At 36.2% G+C, this 24,533-nt stretch overlaps 1 protein-coding gene across 8 annotated transcripts in view; it reads right to left on the reverse strand.

Annotated features, from left to right (window-relative positions):
* Window positions 1-24,533, reverse strand: part of LOC132198901 (zwei Ig domain protein zig-8-like) — a 146,297-nt gene that overhangs the window by 39,247 nt on the left and 82,517 nt on the right. For all 8 annotated transcript variants that reach the window (XM_059623190.1, XM_059623191.1, XM_059623184.1 and 5 more), the window contains 2 exons: window positions 23,316-23,526; window positions 16,655-16,951 (listed from right to left, as the gene is read on the reverse strand). In XM_059623190.1, the coding sequence (XP_059479173.1) occupies window positions 16,655-16,951; window positions 23,316-23,526 (508 nt within the window). The remainder of the gene's footprint in view (window positions 1-16,654; window positions 16,952-23,315; window positions 23,527-24,533) is intronic.

The following is a 24,533-nucleotide window of genomic DNA, read 5'->3' on the forward strand; positions in this document are numbered from 1 at the left end:
TGTGTATTTAGAGCAAGTGGACGTTCATGCTTACAACACACACAATTCGCTCATAGACGTGCAGCCCTATTATTTCACTGTTATAGGAACAGCGTATCAATTTGTTAAGCGATTTTCTTACGTTTGAAGCATAATTGGGGCAGGAAGAATTTATTTTGAGCCATGAAAAATTCCTAGTGCCCGGGCAAAAGTTTACAAGCAAATGTTAAAAAGTTGTAAAAATAAGGTCTATTTGCTAGTGGTAACTCAATTGCGAATTCTACATTCATTCTATGAGGCAAATTATAGTTAGGAGAGGCAGTGACTAGGCTGCCCCTGTTTTATTTTTATTAAGTTACCATTCCTTGTTTAATTTGAAGCTAATCCCAAATCTTTAGAGTGTTCATTAACTAACATTTTTATGATTTCACATTTAAACCTAAATCAGAGACCCGCGCGAAACGACTAATGAGTATTTCTATTGTGACAAGCGTATCAAATTGCCAACTGAATAGCATATTTAATAACAAAAATTGAGAGGGAAACAACGTATTTAGAACTACGAAAATATGAAATTGCGCTTGCAACTGCTTTTATAAAAATGTGTATTTAGAGCAAGTGGACGTTCATGCTTACAACACACACAATTCGCTCATAGACGTGCAGCCCTATTATTTCACTGTTATATGAACAGCGTATCAATTTGTTAAGCGATTTTCTTACGTTTGAAGCATAATTGGGGCAGGAAGAATTTATTTTGAGCCATGAAAAATTCCTAGTGCCCGGGCAAAAGTTTACAAGCAAATGTTAAAAAGTTGTAAAAATAAGGTCTATTTGCTAGTGGTAACTCAATTGCGAATTCTACATTCATTCTATGAGGCAAATTATAGTTAGGAGAGGCAGTGACTAGGCTGCCCCTGTTTTATTTTTATTAAGTTACCACTCCTTGTTTAATTTGAAGCTAATCCCAAATCTTTAGAGTGTTCATTAATAACCATTTTTATGATTTCAAATTTAAACCTTAATCAGAGACCTGCGCGAAACGACTAATGAGTATTTCTTTTGTGACAAGCGTATCAAATTGCAAACTGAATAGCATATTTAATAACAAAAATTGAGAGGGAAACAACGTATTTAGAACTACGAAAATATGAAATTGCGCTTGCAACTGCTTTTATAAAAATGTGTATTTAGAGCAAGTGGACGTTCATGCTTACAACACACACAATTCGCTCATAGACGTGCAGCCCTATTATTTCACTGTTATAGGAACAGCGTATCAATTTGTTAAGCGATTTTCTTACGTTTGAAGCATAATTGGGGCAGGAAGAATTTATTTTGAGCCATGAAAAATTCCTAGTGCCCGGGCAAAAGTTTACAAGCAAATGTTAAAAAGTTGTAAAAATAAGGTCTATTTGCTAGTGGTAACTCAATTGCGAATTCTACATTCATTCTATGAGGCAAATTATAGTTAGGAGAGGCAGTGACTAGGCTGCCCCTGTTTTATTTTTATTAAGTTACCATTCCTTGTTTAATTTGAAGCTAATCCCAAATCTTTAGAGTGTTCATTAACTAACATTTTTATGATTTCACATTTAAACCTAAATCAGAGACCCGCGCGAAACGACTAATGAGTATTTCTATTGTGACAAGCGTATCAAATTGCCAACTGAATAGCATATTTAATAACAAAAATTGAGAGGGAAACAATGTATTTTGAACTACGAAAATATGAAATTGCGCTTGCAACTGCTTTTATAAAATGTGTATTTAGAGCAAGTAGACGTTCAAGGTTACAACACACAATTCGCTCATAGACGTGCAGCCCTATTATTTCACTGTTATATTAACAGCGTATCAATTTGTTAAGCGATTTTCTTACGTTTGATGCATAATTGGGGCAGGAAGAATTTATTTTGAGCCATGAAAAATTCCTAGTGCCCGGGCAAAAGTTTACAAGCAAATGTTAAAAAGTTGTAAAAATAAGGTCTATTTGCTAGTGGTAACTCAATTGCGAATTCTACATTCATTCTATGAGGCAAATTATAGTTAGGAGAGGCAGTGACTAGGCTGCTCCTGTTTTATTTTTATTAAGTTACCACTCCTTGTTTAATTTGAAGCTAATCCCAAATCTTTAGAGTGTTCATTAATTACCATTTTTATGATTTCAAATTTAAACCTTAATCAGAGACCTGCGCGAAACGACTAATGAGTATTTCTTTTGTGACAAGCGTATCAAATTGCAAACTGAATAGCATATTTAATAACAAAAATTGAGAGGGAAACAACGTATTTAGAACTACGAAAATATGAAATTGCGCTTGCAACTGCTTTTATAAAAATGTGTATTTAGAGCAAGTGGACGTTCATGCTTACAACACACACAATTCGCTCATAGACGTGCAGCCCTATTATTTCACTGTTATATGAACAGCGTATCAATTTGTTATGCGATTTTCTTACGTTTGAAGCATAATTGGGGCAGGAAGAATTTATTTTGAGCCATGAAAAATTCCTAGTGCCCGGGCAAAAGTTTACAAGCAAATGTTAAAAAGTTGTAAAAATAAGGTCTATTTGCTAGTGGTAACTCAATTGCGAATTCTACATTCATTCTATGAGGCAAATTATAGTTAGGAGAGGCAGTGACTAGGCTGCCCCTGTTTTATTTTTATTAAGTTACCACTCCTTGTTTAATTTGAAGCTAATCCCAAATCTTTAGAGTGTTCATTAATTACCATTTTTATGATTTCACATTTAAACCTAAATCAGAGACCTGCGCGAAACGACTAATGAGTATTTCTATTGTGACAAGCGTATCAAATTGCCAACTGAATAGCATATTTAATAACAAAAATTGAGAGGGAAACAACGTATTTAGAACTACGAAAATATGAAATTGCGCTTGCAACTGCTTTTATAAAAATGTGTATTTAGAGCAAGTGGACGTTCATGCTTACAACACACACAATTCGCTCATAGACGTGCAGCCCTATTATTTCACTGTTATAGGAACAGCGTATCAATTTGTTAAGCGATTTTCTTACGTTTGAAGCATAATTGGGGCAGGAAGAATTTATTTTGAGCCATGAAAAATTCCTAGTGCCCGGGCAAAAGTTTACAAGCAAATGTTAAAAAGTTGTAAAAATAAGGTCTATTTGCTAGTGGTAACTCAATTGCGAATTCTACATTCATTCTATGAGGCAAATTATAGTTAGGAGAGGCAGTGACTAGGCTGCCCCTGTTTTATTTTTATTAAGTTACCACTCCTTGTTTAATTTGAAGCTAATCCCAAATCTTTAGAGTGTTCATTAATTACCATTTTTATGATTTCACATTTAAACCTAAATCAGAGACACGCGCGAAACGACTAATGAGTATTTCTATTGTGACAAGCGTATCAAATTGCCAACTGAATAGCATATTTAATAACAAAAATTGAGAGGGAAACAATGTATTTTGAACTACGAAAATATGAAATTGCGCTTGCAACTGCTTTTATAAAATGTGTATTTAGAGCAAGTAGACGTTCAAGGTTACAACACACACAATTCGCTCATAGACGTGCAGCCCTATTATTTCACTGTTATATTAACAGCGTATCAATTTGTTAAGCGATTTTCTTACGTTTGATGCATAATTGGGGCAGGAAGAATTTATTTTGAGCCATGAAAAATTCCTAGTGCCCGGGCAAAAGTTTACAAGCAAATGTTAAAAAGTTGTAAAAATAAGGTCTATTTGCTAGTGGTAACTCAATTGCGAATTCTACATTCATTCTATGAGGCAAATTATAGTTAGGAGAGGCAGTGACTAGGCTGCCCCTGTTTTATTTTTATTAAGTTACCACTCCTTGTTTAATTTGAAGCTAATCCCAAATCTTTAGAGTGTTCATTAATTACCATTTTTATGATTTCAAATTTAAACCTTAATCAGAGACCTGCGCGAAACGACTAATGAGTATTTCTTTTGTGACAAGCGTATCAAATTGCAAACTGAATAGCATATTTAATAACAAAAATTGAGAGGGAAACAACGTATTTAGAACTACGAAAATATGAAATTGCGCTTGCAACTGCTTTTATAAAAATGTGTATTTAGAGCAAGTGGACGTTCATGCTTACAACACACACAATTCGCTCATAGACGTGCAGCCCTATTATTTCACTGTTATAGGAACAGCGTATCAATTTGTTAAGCGATTTTCTTACGTTTGAAGCATAATTGGGGCAGGAAGAATTTATTTTGAGCCATGAAAAATTCCTAGTGCCCGGGCAAAAGTTTACAAGCAAATGTTAAAAAGTTGTAAAAATAAGGTCTATTTGCTAGTGGTAACTCAATTGCGAATTCTACATTCATTCTATGAGGCAAATTATAGTTAGGAGAGGCAGTGACTAGGCTGCCCCTGTTTTATTTTTATTAAGTTACCATTCCTTGTTTAATTTGAAGCTAATCCCAAATCTTTAGAGTGTTCATTAACTAACATTTTTATGATTTCACATTTAAACCTAAATCAGAGACCCGCGCGAAACGACTAATGAGTATTTCTATTGTGACAAGCGTATCAAATTGCCAACTGAATAGCATATTTAATAACAAAAATTGAGAGGGAAACAATGTATTTTGAACTACGAAAATATGAAATTGCGCTTGCAACTGCTTTTATAAAATGTGTATTTAGAGCAAGTAGACGTTCAAGGTTACAACACACACAATTCGCTCATAGACGTGCAGCCCTATTATTTCACTGTTATATTAACAGCGTATCAATTTGTTAAGCGATTTTCTTACGTTTGATGCATAATTGGGGCAGGAAGAATTTATTTTGAGCCATGAAAAATTCCTAGTGCCCGGGCAAAAGTTTACAAGCAAATGTTAAAAAGTTGTAAAAATAAGGTCTATTTGCTAGTGGTAACTCAATTGCGAATTCTACATTCATTCTATGAGGCAAATTATAGTTAGGAGAGGCAGTGACTAGGCTGCCCCTGTTTTATTTTTATTAAGTTACCATTCCTTGTTTAATTTGAAGCTAATCCCAAATCTTTAGAGTGTTCATTAACTAACATTTTTATGATTTCACATTTAAACCTAAATCAGAGACCCGCGCGAAACGACTAATGAGTATTTCTATTGTGACAAGCGTATCAAATTGCCAACTGAATAGCATATTTAATAACAAAAATTGAGAGGGAAACAATGTATTTTGAACTACGAAAATATGAAATTGCGCTTGCAACTGCTTTTATAAAATGTGTATTTAGAGCAAGTAGACGTTCAAGGTTACAACACACAATTCGCTCATAGACGTGCAGCCCTATTATTTCACTGTTATATTAACAGCGTATCAATTTGTTAAGCGATTTTCTTACGTTTGATGCATAATTGGGGCAGGAAGAATTTATTTTGAGCCATGAAAAATTCCTAGTGCCCGGGCAAAAGTTTACAAGCAAATGTTAAAAAGTTGTAAAAATAAGGTCTATTTGCTAGTGGTAACTCAATTGCGAATTCTACATTCATTCTATGAGGCAAATTATAGTTAGGAGAGGCAGTGACTAGGCTGCCCCTGTTTTATTTTTATTAAGTTACCACTCCTTGTTTAATTTGAAGCTAATCCCAAATCTTTAGAGTGTTCATTAATTACCATTTTTATGATTTCACATTTAAACCTAAATCAGAGACACGCGCGAAACGACTAATGAGTATTTCTATTGTGACAAGCGTATCAAATTGCCAACTGAATAGCATATTTAATAACAAAAATTGAGAGGGAAACAATGTATTTTGAACTACGAAAATATGAAATTGCGCTTGCAACTGCTTTTATAAAATGTGTATTTAGAGCAAGTAGACGTTCAAGGTTACAACACACACAATTCGCTCATAGACGTGCAGCCCTATTATTTCACTGTTATATTAACAGCGTATCAATTTGTTAAGCGATTTTCTTACGTTTGATGCATAATTGGGGCAGGAAGAATTTATTTTGAGCCATGAAAAATTCCTAGTGCCCGGGCAAAAGTTTACAAGCAAATGTTAAAAAGTTGTAAAAATAAGGTCTATTTGCTAGTGGTAACTCAATTGCGAATTCTACATTCATTCTATGAGGCAAATTATAGTTAGGAGAGGCAGTGACTAGGCTGCCCCTGTTTTATTTTTATTAAGTTACCACTCCTTGTTTAATTTGAAGCTAATCCCAAATCTTTAGAGTGTTCATTAATTACCATTTTTATGATTTCAAATTTAAACCTTAATCAGAGACCTGCGCGAAACGACTAATGAGTATTTCTTTTGTGACAAGCGTATCAAATTGCAAACTGAATAGCATATTTAATAACAAAAATTGAGAGGGAAACAACGTATTTAGAACTACGAAAATATGAAATTGCGCTTGCAACTGCTTTTATAAAAATGTGTATTTAGAGCAAGTGGACGTTCATGCTTACAACACACACAATTCGCTCATAGACGTGCAGCCCTATTATTTCACTGTTATATGAACAGCGTATCAATTTGTTATGCGATTTTCTTACGTTTGAAGCATAATTGGGGCAGGAAGAATTTATTTTGAGCCATGAAAAATTCCTAGTGCCCGGGCAAAAGTTTACAAGCAAATGTTAAAAAGTTGTAAAAATAAGGTCTATTTGCTAGTGGTAACTCAATTGCGAATTCTACATTCATTCTATGAGGCAAATTATAGTTAGGAGAGGCAGTGACTAGGCTGCCCCTGTTTTATTTTTATTAAGTTACCACTCCTTGTTTAATTTGAAGCTAATCCCAAATCTTTAGAGTGTTCATTAATTACCATTTTTATGATTTCACATTTAAACCTAAATCAGAGACCTGCGCGAAACGACTAATGAGTATTTCTATTGTGACAAGCGTATCAAATTGCCAACTGAATAGCATATTTAATAACAAAAATTGAGAGGGAAACAACGTATTTAGAACTACGAAAATATGAAATTGCGCTTGCAACTGCTTTTATAAAAATGTGTATTTAGAGCAAGTGGACGTTCATGCTTACAACACACACAATTCGCTCATAGACGTGCAGCCCTATTATTTCACTGTTATATGAACAGCGTATCAATTTGTTAAGCGATTTTCTTACGTTTGAAGCATAATTGGGGCAGGAAGAATTTATTTTGAGCCATGAAAAATTCCTAGTGCCCGGGCAAAAGTTTACAAGCAAATGTTAAAAAGTTGTAAAAATAAGGTCTATTTGCTAGTGGTAACTCAATTGCGAATTCTACATTCATTCTATGAGGCAAATTATAGTTAGGAGAGGCAGTGACTAGGCTGCCCCTGTTTTATTTTTATTAAGTTACCACTCCTTGTTTAATTTGAAGCTAATCCCAAATCTTTAGAGTGTTCATTAATTACCATTTTTATGATTTCAAATTTAAACCTTAATCAGAGACCTGCGCGAAACGACTAATGAGGATTTCTTTTGTGACAAGCGTATCAAATTGCAAACTGAATAGCATATTTAATAACAAAAATTGAGAGGGAAACAACGTATTTAGAACTACGAAAATATGAAATTGCGCTTGCAACTGCTTTTATAAAAATGTGTATTTAGAGCAAGTGGACGTTCATGCTTACAACACACACAATTCGCTCATAGACGTGCAGCATTATTATTTCACTGTTATATGAACAGCGTATCAATTTGTTAAGCGATTTTCTTACGTTTGAAGCATAATTGGGGCAGGAAGAATTTATTTTGAGCCATGAAAAATTCCTAGTGCCCGGGCAAAAGTTTACAAGCAAATGTTAAAAAGTTGTAAAAATAAGGTCTATTTGCTAGTGGTAACTCAATTGCGAATTCTACATTCATTCTATGAGGCAAATTATAGTTAGGAGAGGCAGTGACTAGGCTGCCCCTGTTTTATTTTTATTAAGTTACCACTCCTTGTTTAATTTGAAGCTAATCCCAAATCTTTAGAGTGTTCATTAACTAACATTTTTATGATTTCACATTTAAACCTAAATCAGAGACCTGCGCGAAACGACTAATGAGTATTTCTATTGTGACAAGCGTATCAAATTGCCAACTGAATAGCATATTTAATTACAAAAATTGAGAGGGAAACAATGTATTTTGAACTACGAAAATATGAAATTGCGCTTGCAACTGCTTTTATAAAATGTGTATTTAGAGCAAGTAGACGTTCAAGCTTACAACACACACAATTCGCTCATAGACGTGCAGCCCTATTATTTCACTGTTATATGAACAGCGTATCAATTTGTTAAGCGATTTTCTTACGTTTGAAGCATAATTGGGGCAGGAAGAATTTATTTTGAGCCATGAAAAATTCCTAGTGCCCGGGCAAAAGTTTACAAGCAAATGTTAAAAAGTTGTAAAAATAAGGTCTATTTGCTAGTGGTAACTCAATTGCGAATTCTACATTCATTCTATGAGGCAAATTATAGTTAGGAGAGGCAGTGACTAGGCTGCCCCTGTTTTATTTTTATTAAGTTACCACTCCTTGTTTAATTTGAAGCTAATCCCAAATCTTTAGAGTGTTCATTAACTAACATTTTTATGATTTCACATTTAAACCTAAATCAGAGACCTGCGCGAAACGACTAATGAGTATTTCTATTGTGACAAGCGTATCAAATTGCCAACTGAATAGCATATTTAATAACAAAAATTGAGAGGGAAACAACGTATTTAGAACTACGAAAATATGAAATTGCGCTTGCAACTGCTTTTATAAAAATGTGTATTTAGAGCAAGTGGACGTTCATGCTTACAACACACACAATTCGCTCATAGACGTGCAGCATTATTATTTCACTGTTATATGAACAGCGTATCAATTTGTTAAGCGATTTTCTTACGTTTGAAGCATAATTGGGGCAGGAAGAATTTATTTTGAGCCATGAAAAATTCCTAGTGCCCGGGCAAAAGTTTACAAGCAAATGTTAAAAAGTTGTAAAAATAAGGTCTATTTGCTAGTGGTAACTCAATTGCGAATTCTACATTCATTCTATGAGGCAAATTATAGTTAGGAGAGGCAGTGACTAGGCTGCCCCTGTTTTATTTTTATTAAGTTACCACTCCTTGTTTAATTTGAAGCTAATCCCAAATCTTTAGAGTGTTCATTAACTAACATTTTTATGATTTCAAATTTAAACCTAAATCAGAGACCTGCGCGAAACGACTAATGAGTATTTCTATTGTGACAAGCGTATCAAATTGCCAACTGAATAGCATATTTAATAACAAAAATTGAGAGGGAAACAATGTATTTTGAACTACGAAAATATGAAATTGCGCTTGCAACTGCTTTTATAAAAATGTGTATTTAGAGCAAGTGGACGTTCATGCTTACAACACACACAATTCGCTCATAGACGTGCAGCCCTATTATTTCACTGTTATATGAACAGCGTATCAATTTGTTAAGCGATTTTCTTACGTTTGAAGCATAATTGGGGCAGGAAGAATTTATTTTGAGCCATGAAAAATACCTAGTGCCCGGGCAAAAGTTTACAAGCAAATGTTAAAAAGTTGTAAAAATAAGGTCTATTTGCTAGTGGTAACTCAATTGCGAATTCTACATTCATTCTATGCGGCAAATTATAGTTAGGAGAGGCAGTGACTAGGCTGCCCCTGTTTTATTTTTATTAAGTTACCACTCCTTGTTTAATTTGAAGCTAATCCCAAATCTTTAGAGTGTTCATTAATTACCATTTCTATGATTTCAAATTTAAACCTTAATCAGAGACCTGCGCGAAACGACTAATGAGTATTTCTTTTGTGACAAGCGTATCAAATTGCCAACTGAATAGCATATTTAATAACAAAAATTGAGAGGGAAACAATTGTGTTTTTCTTTGTGACAATTTTCTTTCTCCTCTATGTTAAAAAGGGCAGATAAAAAAAGTAAAAGAAGAATCAAAATAAAAACTAGCTAACTAGCTAACCCTGAAAATAAGGAATTTTTATTTTTAGGGTCAGGCCAAGACAAAGTCTTGTTGGCCTGTCCCCTTTATTAGTGGTGCAGAAGGTATCACCCAATTTTTTTTTTTCGAATCGTCTTATTGACCCCCCATTTCGAGCTTCTTGAACGCCAATAAATGTTGAAAAATATATTTATTTATTTTCTAGTCATTTATTTATTCATGGTAACCTTACATCGAAACAATGTACACTGTACGGCATAAAAGTATAAACATACACACATGCCGGAAAATACAATGAGAATGTTTGCTCAATTTACATAATAATTATTTAAAAAAAGTTTCTAAATTCTGGATTGCGAGCTAAATTGGTTTAATTCACTTCATTAACTTAATCAAAATTAAGCTTTTATCTCCAATGTTGACTATTATTTCAAAGAATAATGACCAATAATAATATATAAAGTATGTATTTAATAGGTAAAGAGGAACAGAGATGATTAAATTTAATAATAGTAATAATAATTAAGATGCAATTATTAATAGATTATGGATTTTTATTTTGTAAAATTTCTTGAACTAAACCAAACATGCCCATTTTGCGCATAATCTTAAATAGGTCTGCAACTTTTATTTAAGAGAAATGATTTTTTAAATATGCATTGGATTGATATTTCACATTTGTCTTCTGTTCTTTTTTACTCTTGGGCTGTGACCAGCATGGAAATTCGCTCCAATGACAAAAAGCAAGGCATACTGCTGCATGGCCTGCGCGGAATTTAAATTCTTTTTGCGCGTCGAGTGACGCACTGCCTTTGTTGCGGCTTCTGAATTTATGATCCTATTGAAAATTCTTGATAACACACGCGCAAGATATTCTGCGGCAACGGGCGGGTGATGCTGATTTTGCAAATGGTGCGCCATGAATCAGCCCCCGGAAAGCAGTAAAACTGGAAAAATTGATACTTTAAATCAGATAATTTTGAGATAAACCGGCAAGTTATATGCGCCCTGCATAAACATGAAAAATTGCAGAGGCATCAAACGTAAATCTATAAAAAGGGATCGATTGTGTTTTTAAATCAGAGATTAAGAGACCTGATGCAGCAAATTACTTGGAATAAAAAGCTTTTTTGCTTTTTGAGCTTATTTCCCGCAAAAGTCACAAGAAAATTTTTATATTCTTCCCAGGGACGAAAAAGGAAAACGTTTTTTCAGACTTTGTGATGAAATTTTAAAATATCGTTTAATATTTTTATTATTATTGTGGGTTATTCTCATTCAAAAAATTACATCCATGTTAAGGCAATTATCACAATTATTATTTGTTAGTTTTTTATTGCAAGTAAGGCATGCTGCAATGAGTATTTACATTGCATAGTTTTAAGTTAACAATGAGCAATTTAATAATATTTGTTTGAACTGCAAACCTACAGAGTCTTGTAATTTTCTTCTTTAAGGGAATTTTTATAAGCAATTGTTTAACTTTTAAATCAAATAATTTACCGGAGTATTATTAACTAACAAAATTTAATTCAGAAATTTTAGACTAGACCCGATTTTATGTTGAAAGAAAAACTCTTTCAAAGTTAATTCTTATCCCACCTGATTGTTACTGGTTTGCGACTTAAATCAATTTCTCTTTTTAAGACCAAAAGCCGATTGGCCAAGCATAAACTTTGGCTGCTCGCTTTGCTGTTTCGCACGGAAGCGGGTTGAACTTGCGCGAATTCAAAGTTAATCACTTCCAGAACTGCTTTTGGCATCAAACATTCTGCAAAGTTGAGCGAAGCTGCACGCACACCACCCCCAGGGCTTCTCGTCCGCGACTCGAGCGCTAAATTATTAATAATATCCAACGCGATGCAAACAGAGCAGTCAACTAAGTCAACATAGTCGCAATCAAGCTCCGCCTTTAATTTCATCTCGCGCTATGTTTGTTTTCGGCGCTTCTTTAATTGAACAATATGCAAATCTTGTGTTGCAAACGCGCCATTATTACACCAAACGCCGGCGGCTGCGATCGTTTGAGTTGCAAATGAACTGGCGAAATCTCTCTTTTCCCCCCGAGGCCTAATTGTGCGAATTAAAGGAGACGCACGGACAAGATTAATGATCCTTTTCACTTTTGCGCGTTGCAAAAACTGCAACATTTAATGAGTTACGTTCCTTTCCCCCTCGCTCGTTAGCATCATGGAACCAAATTATAAAATTGAAATTAATTACTGTGAAAAGTCTTGGCTCGAGTGCGTGCGGCTGACTCTTTATACACGTTCTGCAGAGAGGCGCTCGCGCGGTTTGCTTATGTTCAGATTTGCGCCTGGCCCCATTAAGGAAAGCAGGTGTATTGTGTGCGCCTTAACGTTCCCTTTTCCAGACCTCATTCTAACCTAATTAGCGCGAAATAACTCTGTTAACCGCCGACGCTGTGCTGAGGGAATGAACAAAAGACGTTACAAAATTATGAAGCACGCGCTTTTGAAGGACATTAAACAAATCACTTCAATGCTGTGAAAGGCAAGTAATAATAAATTGTGAGACGAAGGAAATAAACGAATTAAAAAAAAAAAAAAAAATGAAGCAGAAATTTTTCCACTGACTAAATATCAGGACGATTTATTTCACGGATTTTTTGTTGGAAATTGAATTTTAAAATATACTTCTCCCACAACCCTGCTACAATCTATAGGTAAATGGAGGCGAAAGCGCGCATTAATACGGGCATGCAGCTTCGCGGCGATAGTCAAAGCCATCCGCGGCTGCAGCAGCCGGACGCGAATACAAAGTTTGGACGCGAAGCTTACTCATACCGCGTCGTCAAACCCTGGAATGACTTGCCACCCGCAGTGAAGGGCAGTACCGCGGCACAGTTTCCACCTCTGTGCAAGGCGTGAATTTTGGTGTGTAGTAATATTTCCATCTTTAATTTTTTGATGGCTCTCTTTCGAAGGAGAGGGTGCTGTGCTTTAGCAAGTTGTTTGCTAGTGAAAAGCCATTATGTGTCTCTTTCAAATGTATTTTCAGCTTTTCCTGTACTTTTTACGTATAGTTTTTTTGCTGTGTATTTTTTACTGTACATCAAATGGAGAATAAATAAATAAATAGTAATGAAAATTTCACATAATGTGATTATCTTTTGACGAGTAAAGAAGTTGAGGAAATTCTTGGAAATAAATGCAAGCTATTTAGACGTGAAAAGCCACTGGTTTTTTCCTTAAAAATATAAAGAAGCTTTCCTTTTATGTAAAAATCATCATTATTGTGCAAATCAAATTAATATTTGGTTCATCTAACTTCATATTTCACAATAATAATTAGACTTTTATTTAAAAAAAAAAGAAACAGCTAGTCAAGTTCTGAAAAATAACTGCAATCCTCTTATTTTTTTTTTACAATTTTCAACATTAGATATTGTTGATTTTTAAGTTTTCAATTAATTTCCGGCTACAGTTAGCCAAAGTAATGAACTTTTTTAAAATATATAACAAATCCTAGCAAAGAAAATTATTCATTTATCATGAATTGATGAAATAAAATAACAATATTTTTTTTCTGCGCGTTTAATGCAATCTCGTGAATATCTATTTCGGGAAAGAAATGAGACGTACAAAAATTTGATCTAATTTGGGGAAAAACACTCGCAGTAAATCAAGTTTGCAAACTTCTTGTTAATCGACACCCTTTCAATGAAAAAGAAGAATGGCATTGGTTGTCCTCACTCGGCTGGAAGCGCTGAGAGAGTGGTTCTTGCTTGCTCCTCTGCTTTTCTCCGTCGCAGCCAACCTTGTTTAATATTAACAGCGTGATCCGGCGGAGCACTTAGTTTTGCATTAAGGCGGTCGGTGTTGGCGGCGAGCACTCGGAATGAATGTCGTCGGCGCGCCACCGAAATTAATGTCATTGAGTTGGCAAAGTAATTAAATTTATTGGGCCGGGCGCAAATTGCGCGAGCGGCGCAGGAGGAAGGTTAGGAAAGCGATAAATTCGGTTTTATCAGACGACACAGCACGGGTAGGAAAGAGCTCGTAAAACCAGCTCGAACACCAAAACAAACGTAAAAGCAGCCATCGGAGGAAATTAATTTCTGCTGCGCCAAATTTAAAAGATCTCGTTCATCCCACACAATGTCGGGGGTAGTTTTCCGCGGCATTTCATTACCAAGATAGTGCGCGGAGAGAAAAGCGAGTGTGCTTAATCTGCAGATAAAACCGCGGCCAAACAAACACGGCCTCCGGAGAAGCAGGTTGCTTCTTCTCCTTCTTCTCTCTGCCCATGCATTAATAAATTTCGGGAGGAATGCGCGGCACGGATTAAGCGACGTTACATTACCCACGACTGCAAATCTCGACTAATTTAGGTATAGCACCGCGGCTTTTTTTATTATGCAAGCATGAAAAATTATGACGAAGGGGCTTTAAGTTCATATTAAAATCTGCCTTCCTTCCTCCCTCTTTTGCCGTAATATAAATTATATCTCGGGGAATTACACTTTTTTAATATAAAATTCAAAGCAACTCCACTAACTTATGTTGCAAACAAGAGCCCCACATGTTGACAGAATTGTTGAATTTTGTTTTACAAAATTCTCCATCTACATTTTTCAAAATTTTACAATTAATTAGAGCGAAATTGCAATTTTTCAAGATTTCGCGTAGATTGTAAATTTCTGTTAAATAAATTCTTACTAAAAAAAAAACATCAATCGAATAATTATTTTTCTCACTTTTTATAAAGTGCATTTAATCTTTTTTTGCGATTGTGCAAAAATTTCATGAAGTATATTTATGTTTTAAATTTCAAGCTGCTTAAAACGAGAATTTTTTAAAGTAAAAGATTCCTTTTTTGGCATCAACCGATACAAATTAACCCAATCGATGAAGAATTTCTGGAATTTGGTGAGGAGCAAATAAAAAAAAATTATTGATCAAAGAGCACTTTTTTGGAATTCACTTTTTATACCAAAATCAATATTCTATGTGGCATAACCATACAAAGGGAACGTGTGGGTTTCATTGGTTTATGTATAATAATAGCTTGCTTGTGACGCAAACACAGAATGTCACTTTTTTGGTTCATTGCCTCCTCGCGTGTCCTTAACCAACGAGAAATCATGTGAATTTAAGAAAATATCAAATTATTAATTATGCAAAGACAAAGAACTTGGTTCAGGACAAAGAAAAAATCCTTGACAATATTCAATTCATTTATTCTCTCACAACAGGTCAAAATTTTAATCACCCTGAATCTTGTGCAAATTCAATTGGTATTAATTTAATCTTCATAAAAAATTTCCATATAGTTATCGTTAAACCTAATTTTCAATTTCATGTGTACAAAAAAAATTAATTAATAAGAATACGTTAAATTGTTTCTTCCAAAGGTGGCAGCAGCTTTTCAGCAATTAGCTAACGAAACTAAATATATAAAATTACATCGCAGCCCCTGAGGGATCCAAAAAGATTAAAATTAACTCTGGGCTAGTAGGCCCTTGCTCTCTCCCTCTATATCCATTATGTTCCTTGACCCCTGAACCAGCGGTTAATCCCAGTGAGGAAGTTGGGGCGTATAATTCAATTCACCTCTCTGGTTGCTCGCGGCGCTTTGTATAGAATACAAAATTCGGAGTGGGTAATTTCTGCAGCACATCCACTTTAGGCAAAGGTTCATTTGTCATGACCTCGCACTTAAAAGGATGATGCGTGTGTCCTCGGCAAGACAAAGCAGAAAGGGGAAAAAAACTCGCAGCAATGCTGAACAAGGAAAAGCGATTCTTGGGCAAAATTAAGACCCACGCAGCACTTTGAATTAAGCACGCGTGGTCAACTTTCAATTCGGCTCCTGACCTGCCGCCGGGCATAATTCAGCCGCAGCTTTTTTAGAGCCTGCACGCACACGTCCACCGCCTTTTAACCCATCGTTCCATACAGCGACGTACGGTCTGTGTGTACTCAAGGATTGTCCTCGAAACGCTTTGACACTTTTGAAAGCACCTGCAGAAACGTGTACAGAGAGAGAATTTCTCTTTTTGCCGCGACAGACACGTGGAAATGGGAGGGCGAAGGGATATGAAGAGAAGCATACATATTATATATAACCTTCGAAAAGAACATTTTTATCAAATGAAATACTTTCTATTTGCTTTTTTGTGTGGATTTTTTGACATGTTGAACTCAAGCAATGGAAAAAAAGCGCGAGTTTGCCTCCCTAGAAGAACGCGTGCGAGATCAAAGAGAAAAGGGCCGGGATTCTGAAAATTAGGGTATGTTTGATCTATGTCAGCAAATAGTAAAATGAGCATTTTTATATGAAATGCTAAAAGATAAAAGTTAAAAATTATGTTCAGCCCTTTGATATTATTTATTAAAAAGCTCTGCATTTAAAAAAAATTATCATGTATGGTTCAGCATTCCGTTTTTTATGCCAATAAAATATCTTTCAATCTGTTTACTTCCCAGAACTTTTGAAATATCAGTCAAAAAAATAGTCGTATAAATAATTGATGAACGAAAATATTGATTGAAAAAAATTTAAATGAAAATTAAATGTATGAAATTAAGGCACTTTATTACACCACCGATAATAAATATGTATAAAAATATTTGAAAAAAATTAGCAATAAAAAACAGCGGTTAAAAGGTTTTTGGGAAATTTTCGTTAATTTATGTTAGTAATAGTAATTGCTCGGAATTATAAAATTAAAAGCATTTCAACTGAAAAAATAACTAAAATACGTATTTGAAATAATAAAAAAATTCTATCTTACCATCTAGGATGTGGACGCGGACGGTGGCCGAGGTGGCGTTGGACGGGCGGCACGTGTACAGCCCCGAGTCAGCCTTGATGGCCTTTTGGATGAGCAGTCTGCTGGAGGTGGTGGGGCCCTTTTCAGTTACCAGCGAAATGCCGCCCCGCGGAGAGTCAAAGTTGATGTCAACGCTGTTGTGTCGCCAGGCCATGGTGGGCGGCGGCTCCGGCGAGTACCGCACCAGACACGTCAGGTTGATGGTGCTGCCGATGTTGATGAACAAGTCGGCGCCGCCCAAAATCTCCGTTTCCGGTTCTGCAATCAAACACGTACAGTGCGATTAATGGCTGGAATGAGAGCGGCATTCAACGACCCTCATATACCCGGAAATTTCAGAGGAAGGTATAGGGGTGCAACGATGCAAGACATTTCTTTCGTTCGGGAAATTTGAATCGGAGAGCGATCCATTTTCAACTTCCAATCCACGTGTGTCTTGTAATAATAAAATTAAACATTTTGACGTTTAAATTGTTTTTTTTTCTTTTTTTTTTAGACAAATGAAAATGAAAGTAAATTTAAATTCATGTTATTTGTGAAGAAGCTCTAAGCTTATCAGTAAAAAGAATTTTATTAAAAAAGGAGGATTTTCTGAAGGATTTGCAAATTGTCGGTACTTCTATTTTGAACAATGGTTCATGGAATTATTAAACATTAAACTTAGAGGCTTTTGTGGCCATATTTATAAAGTCATTGTCATATTTAAATTTTTTATTATTATTTAATTATTCATTTTTTAAACTAATTTTTTTTTAATATCTGTCTGAAATTTAAAGATTACAGATAAAAAGTACCGGCTGAACGGGTTTTCAATTAAGTAAAGACAATATCTTTTATTGGGAAAAGTTGAATTTAGTTGAACTTTTGGTATTGTCGCGGTCTCTTTGTCATCATCTTTTAGATAAAAAAGCAACATTCAACGAGCGATTTTTTCCCCTCGAAATTATGTTCTTTTCCGCCACACACAATCAACCGCTTTTCAGTTTTTTTCCGCAAAAGAAAGAAGGTTAACTTTTTCCGCGGTCGGTAAGTTTTGGTGCTGCCGCTTCCTAAATAGCTATTCCTCTCTTCCTTGTTGCGGTACGTTTTATGGTCTACTTTTATCGCTTTATATCCAACTACAAGATGTTACTAGGATGCCACTGCAAAAATTGAGGCAGCACGAAAATTGGCCGGACAGAAATTGGCAACAATAAATGAAGTTTGAAACATATCAAACAGTCTCTCTGCAGAGAGATGGTGTATTGATTGGGCGGCCAGGCATGGGCACCAATGATTGTAAGCTATGTTTGGGCAAACTCGTACATGTTGATATTAAAAAATAAATATTTCAATTATGAAATCGCGTAATATCTTTTTTGAACTTTCCATTCAATTAGTGATTTTGACAGATATGCTGGTATTTAGAAAAAAATATGATTTTACTATGAACAAATTATTATCATTAAATTATATTTCCGCAGTTTAAAATCACTTCTAAAGAAACAACTTAGCCGCATAAAGGTTTGATGAACCCTGTATATTGTATATTCGATATTTTTCCGGCCAAAGTTATTACAATAACGATTGGATGTGATGTGTACACGCCAACCAAACAAATCCCCCTGAGGAAAAGCGGATTTTTCAACCTATTATTTTGGCTCGGTATGACGTTGATTGGCTAGCATCTGGATTTACTGCCATGGCGTTCTGATTTATAGGTGTGAAGCAGCGGGGTTCACCAACACAGTGTTGTTTTCAATTGTTTTCTCATTCTCAGACATTCCTCAGTCGCACCGGTAATCAAAGCAAACACTTTGTTACATTTGAGACACGTAACCGGTAACGGAGTCTTTTTTTGTGGTTGAATATTGCATGGGTTATTGGTTGGAGACAAGGAGAACTCGCGTTCTCCAATTACGCCACACAAACACACACACACACAAGAGACGTCCACCATTGTTTGTTACGCGAAAGCAATATTTCTCAGGAAACGGCACATTTTGTCAACTTTGCTTCTCGTTATCAAAATAAAAAGAAGCTGCTCTTCAAACAAAAGAGATTCTTTCTCTCCCATCTTTCTTTTGTATAAAAATAGCGCACCAACAATCTGACTCGTCCTTCTGAATAAAGGCAAATGGAATGGGGTTGTCTTCTTTGGCATGGCAATAAACATTCACGCAGAATGAAACAAAGAAACTTTTTAATTGCCGCCGGGCAAGATCGATTGCCAAGCGTGCAGTGACTTTGGCCAGCGGAGGAGAATTCCCTTCGCCTTCGACAATGTGGCGCTTTTTGTACATTATTCAAATAGGCGTGAAAATTAATGATGCGTGTAATGATTTGAACGCAACGTTTCATTTCGTTATTCGCAAATGGCCCACGAAAAGCGGCAGCACATTGAACGAATCAATTATTAAGTTTTTCAGCGCTAGATTTTAATTTAATCATGCACAGAAAAAGAGATTTATGCAAAATGGCATAGTTATTTTTGTAGCTTAGAATCAATAAGAGTGACTTTTCTCTCTCAATATTTAGATCATTCTTGAATTATTTAGTCAGTGCATTCTTTTAATAAAAAATTCTTCCCTTTTAAGAACTTGAATTACTTTCTAATTTTTGTGTTTTTTTATTACATAGTCGTCCAATGTGGTTGCATATTGAAATCTTATTGCGTGGCCTAGAAATTTTAATTAAAAATAAAATAAACTTAATTTATTTTCTAATTAAATTATTATTTATCTTTAATAAAAAAAGTGGACGAGGCTAAGCCTTTTTCAGTGTGTTATAATGAACTTCCTCCTCAAATGCCCAATTATTCTCTCAAAGTTAATCTTGCAACAAAATTTGTTTGTTCCCAGCTTTTAGAAGGTACACAAGGAAGGAAAGAAAAATGATGAAAATTTTTTTGCACCAAAAAATTTGCATGAACACTGCAGGGCGAGACAAAGATGGCCTGCTCGTCGTTTTTCATCGTGCATAATTGCATTTCGGTTCGCTCTCTGCGCCTTTCATATTGCGTATGTTGTTTAATTAACAGCCGACTACTGATTAATTAAGCAGTGCGCCAAGGCAACCAACTTTCTTCTTCAGTTTGCTCGCTGGCAAAGCGCACAGTGGCTGTTGGTTTTTATCGTCCGGCAACCGGTGACGCCGCCAGCAGCAGCTCTCTCGTGGTGGAGCGGCCCAAGGCTTATCTTTCTGTACCATTGGCTCAAAGGGGTAGCTGATCCGAGCCAAATCGCAACTATTTACCAACTAACTCGTGTCGGGTCATTTTGATCTCGGGTGGACGATTGTGTGTCGTGGACCTTTGTGCCACTTGGCCACACCGACGCCTTTTGATATCTTTCAGCTTTTCAATATCAATTTAATGAATTATGCATCGCGAAAGGAAAAGGCAACTTTCAAAAGATTTGCATCTTTTAGAGACTTTTACAGACTTTGATTGAAATCCGCCTTTCGGGCTGTTGCGAAGCCAAAACTTTTTGCAATTCATCATCGCGTTTTGACAACGTTAATGGATTATATCCCTCACACGCCGCTGCTAAAAGCCAAAGATGAAAGACGGCGTGGGCTTAAATTCTGGCTAATTATGATCTCAAAGCAGCGGCCCGTGTCCGCTCCCAGAATCAACTTCTTTTGCAATGTCAATAGCAGAGTGGCCCTCGTCTCCGGCTGCTGCTTTTTGTTGGCGTGTGTTTGCTCTTGGCCAAAGAACACACGCTTCCGAGACGTATCGCTGGCCAAACCATCCCTTTTCCTGAGCGCGATATTTATTAGACTTCTGTAACAATTGCCTTCTATTGCTTTTCAAGTTTCTTCGCTGCAAAGAGCGGAATCGCTTCTCTCCACCGAAAGCAGTGAGTCCAATTGGAAATCGATTTTCGCACAACGCAAAACTTTCGTCTTCAGTGTGTCGAGAAATAAATATTACCGCATAGCACAATAAAAAGTTGACCAACTTCAGGTAAGAATTTCAAGATATAAGTCAGAAAGCCAGCCCAAGAGAGATTGAGCGAATCAAGAAAGTTTGCATGGCCTGGAAATGCACGCTCCGTTAAATTTAATTATTCCCTTTTTTAGGGAAGCACCTGCTCTGAATATTTGTCGACGTGCGTTTTCGAATCCATTTCCAATTGGAATCAGAAAATATTTTTTTGAAAAATAAAAAGAAAACTTATGCCACTTGAGCTTGTGTTTGGAGGAAATTTTAGAGCCGATTCTATTTTGACAACATATCCTGATATAATTTTGTTGCTACAAAAATAAACTCGACAAGCAAAGCAAGTAATCTGAGAGTGAGTGAAGAGTCAAAAGTGTTCACGACAGCGTAGGATAAGAGGATCACAAAACCGTATAAATATTGAATATCACGGGGATTTTGGCAAGCTAGTTTCAAACATTTTTTTTTATCAAGGCTTCAAGCAAATATAAACGGAGGTTACTCAAAGAAGACAAGGAAGTCAATGCTGAGAAATTAACAAAGTCTTGGCAGGAACATATGCGCAAATCAGTCTTACAATTAGCCCTTGTCTGATAAACATGAATCTCACTTCTTTTTTTTAATTGTGCGTATAATTACGTAAAAACTTACACGATTCAAGGAGATCGATTGAAAACTTGCAATTTGGTGGCAAAAATAATTAAATTATTGTGCAGTAGTTGGTAGGAATAATAAGTTGGCAGAAAGGAGATCTTTTTCTAATTTAAATAATTATATTTAATATTTTGTGCTTATTTAACACCCTACGCTTTTGATAGTGTAATTTTTTATAGAATACTTCTTTTTTATACGCAGCTACAAGCTGGGAATATCCACCTAATCCAAGCTAGAACTGATGAACACGATTCCATTGGATTTGAAATTCTGTATTTCGTTTAATAAATATTAATGTTAGATCTGATGCGCTTCGAAGGTTTTAAATAAAATATAACGCTGTTGGACGGTCGGCAACAAAATCAAACATACCATTTCAAACGGAGCTAATGAATATTAATGGGCGATGAGTTGTCAGAAAAAAAATCCAGCTGTTAGTCACGGAAGCAAAAAATACATTTGAAAAAGCGTGTGATTGGAAGCTCTAATTCAAATTTCTGTTTGAAAATTTTCGTGCACGATTTTAACCGAGCGGCCGCAAATCGATAAAAGGGTGGTTGTGGAATCCTGCTGGAGCCGTTTAATTAATGTTGTTGCACACGCAAAACAAAACACAGCAGCTCTTTGTTGATGTTGGCGTTTAAATTCAAACCACACAAACGTACATAAATACGTGTCACGCACTGTGCAGCCACAGTTGCAGGCGATGAGCTCCGTGCTCATAATGTATAGCGTTGTGTGATGTACTGAGAGAGCGTACAGGACAGGTTTGCCCCGATTTGCAGGCGAACGTGCATGCATGTGCTCATCTCTAGCCTCTAATTTGATTGTCGAGCATGCCGGTCTATTGTGTGTGTGTGTGTGTGTGTGTGTTGGTTGCTTGGCGGAAAAACGCGCGCCTTCGTTTGATGATAGGCGGAGGTTCACATTGCCACAGAGAGAACGGCCTGGGCTGCGGTCGACTCGGCCCTAATCAACCCCAGCGCCATTAAATTCAATTATAAATCTCTTTGCAGCCGTACGGGCCGACCTCTTTTTGATTTTGCCCGGCTGCGCTAATATATGTTTTGCCGGCCAGAGAGAAAGAGCTAGGCGATTTTCCTTCGCAACGAGCTTTTGCTAATTAATGACTTTGCATTTGGGTTTACGAGACGGCAAGACTAGATTTTGGCTTGCAAGCAGATCGTTTGTCGCTGATATTGATTTTATACTCAAGTCTCAGCAGTTTTTGGAATCCAAAAGTTTGATTTTTCCCGTTTTTGATAAACGGGGATTTCACCTTATTTAATCATTTTTTTTTTTATAACTTTTCCAGGTGATGAGGTTGTCTAGCTTTTCTTGAGAGTGTATTAAATTATTGTAAAATGTAAAAAAAAAGTCTTCCATGAATAAAAAACAAAACCGTTTCAGGGGTCGGTGTGAAAAATTCATCACTCACTAATTCCCAATCCGGCGGCGGTTTCGCGTGCTCTCGCAGTTAAAAAATATATTGAAAAAAATATTGTCCCTGGAGAGGTCGATCATAGCTGCTCGGCGTCCCTGCGGAATCAGCAGGCAACGAAACTCTCTCCATCAGCCCAACCACTTTTCACTCCATTTCTTTTTTCTCCGCGAGCGCAAGTTGAAAAGACAATAAAAATAAATCATGGGCCAAGAGACGGCAGGCGGGCGGGCGTTAAGAACAGAGATTCTTAAGATGGCATTAAAATATTCAGGCCACAAACAAAGCAGCAAGAAAGTCGGAATTTATATTTGCCTGGGCGAGTGCAGCCCTTTTATATTTCATTTCCTAATACCTCTCGCAGGAGCAGTTGCTGTTTTATTTATGCAGCCGATAAAACATGTTTTACGCTCTGTGCCGTGTTGTACCACCGAGTGCGCGCAAGGAATAAAGTTCACGGCTCGGCATTGAATATGCGAGGCTGCGTTTCGCCTCCGGGGGCCAAAACTTTCTTCCAGCGCTTCATAATTTTTATTCCCGCGCCGCTCAAATATTTATTCTGCTTCGGGCTGCTTTCTTTTCGCTGTTTATTTTTCACTCACCCACGACGTAGAGGTGCACAAAGTGGCCCACGGGGGGCGTGGTGCTGATCTGGCACTCGTAGATGCCCGAGTCCTTGCGCTGCGGGTACTTGATGCGCAGCGCCCAGTCCTCCGTGTGCGGCGAGTGCACCGCCTCAAACCGCTGGTCGCTCGTGTACGTGTAACGGCCAACCGTCAGGAGGTGGATGTCCCGGTGACGCACCCAAGACACCTGCAAACAACATCAAAAATCATCTAAAATCACATTTTTTCCATAGAAATTCAAAATCTTTTCAAAAATAAATGAAAAAGAGAGATTGTGAGATCCACATTGAAAAAATATTTCCCAAGTTCAATATAAATTTAGATCATGCTACCCGTAGAATTTATTGGATGATATTCACATGCTAAGTTAGCTTATGAGATTTGCTGGTTGTATCTAGCATGTGAGTGTCCCCCATTATGTTTTGGATTGATGTTAGTTTTGTGAAATTTTCATTATTTTAATCCACCAGATTTTGTGGATTTTGCATGATCAAGATGCCCATAAGGACCTACACCAATAAAAAGTCCTCTGAAGTGATCAAATTATTGTTTTAGACTTAATTGGAAGTATAATCCACAATATTAGAAAGGTACACAAATTCATCATCAAAATAAATCAGTCCGTTTTTTACAACAGAAGCACCCACAAAGCCATTGCGGGTCAATTAATTAATTTTAAAATCAATAAAGGGCTCAGGCCTATCAGACACTTTGAGTGCGTTGCATGCGGCTACGCTCCAGTACGTGCACTCTCAAATAATAATTTTCACCGTCCAATGTCAAGTGTGAATTGTCAAATTCAGATACAATATGCTTATTGCTAGTAAGAAATTTAGAACCGCATCGCGGCGGCCTGAGTCTCTTTCAATGTCGGACATTTTAGCAAACATCATCTGCTAGTTTTCTTCTCCTTTTCAAATTTCATTTTTTGTTTATCAACCAAGAAGAATAAAATTTATAAAAATAGTGAAACAGTGAGATAAAAAAATTGTCACCCAAAAGTCAATCTGCTACCAGCCGTGCTTCTTTAATAGTTTGAAATGAAATGAAAGGAATGATCAATGCAATGTTTTGAAAGATAATAAAATTAATTGACTAATGTATGGGGAAAAAATTGTTACACGTACAAAAGAAATTGGGAAAATTTTAATAACTTAATAAATATTGAAAAATTAGAAATTTCATTTTCATGTG

This window comes from Neocloeon triangulifer, unplaced genomic scaffold (genome assembly GCF_031216515.1).
Source record: "Neocloeon triangulifer isolate White Clay Creek 2 clone unplaced genomic scaffold, ASM3121651v1 ptg000013l, whole genome shotgun sequence".
NCBI classification, from domain to species: Eukaryota; Metazoa; Arthropoda; class Insecta; order Ephemeroptera; family Baetidae; genus Neocloeon; species Neocloeon triangulifer.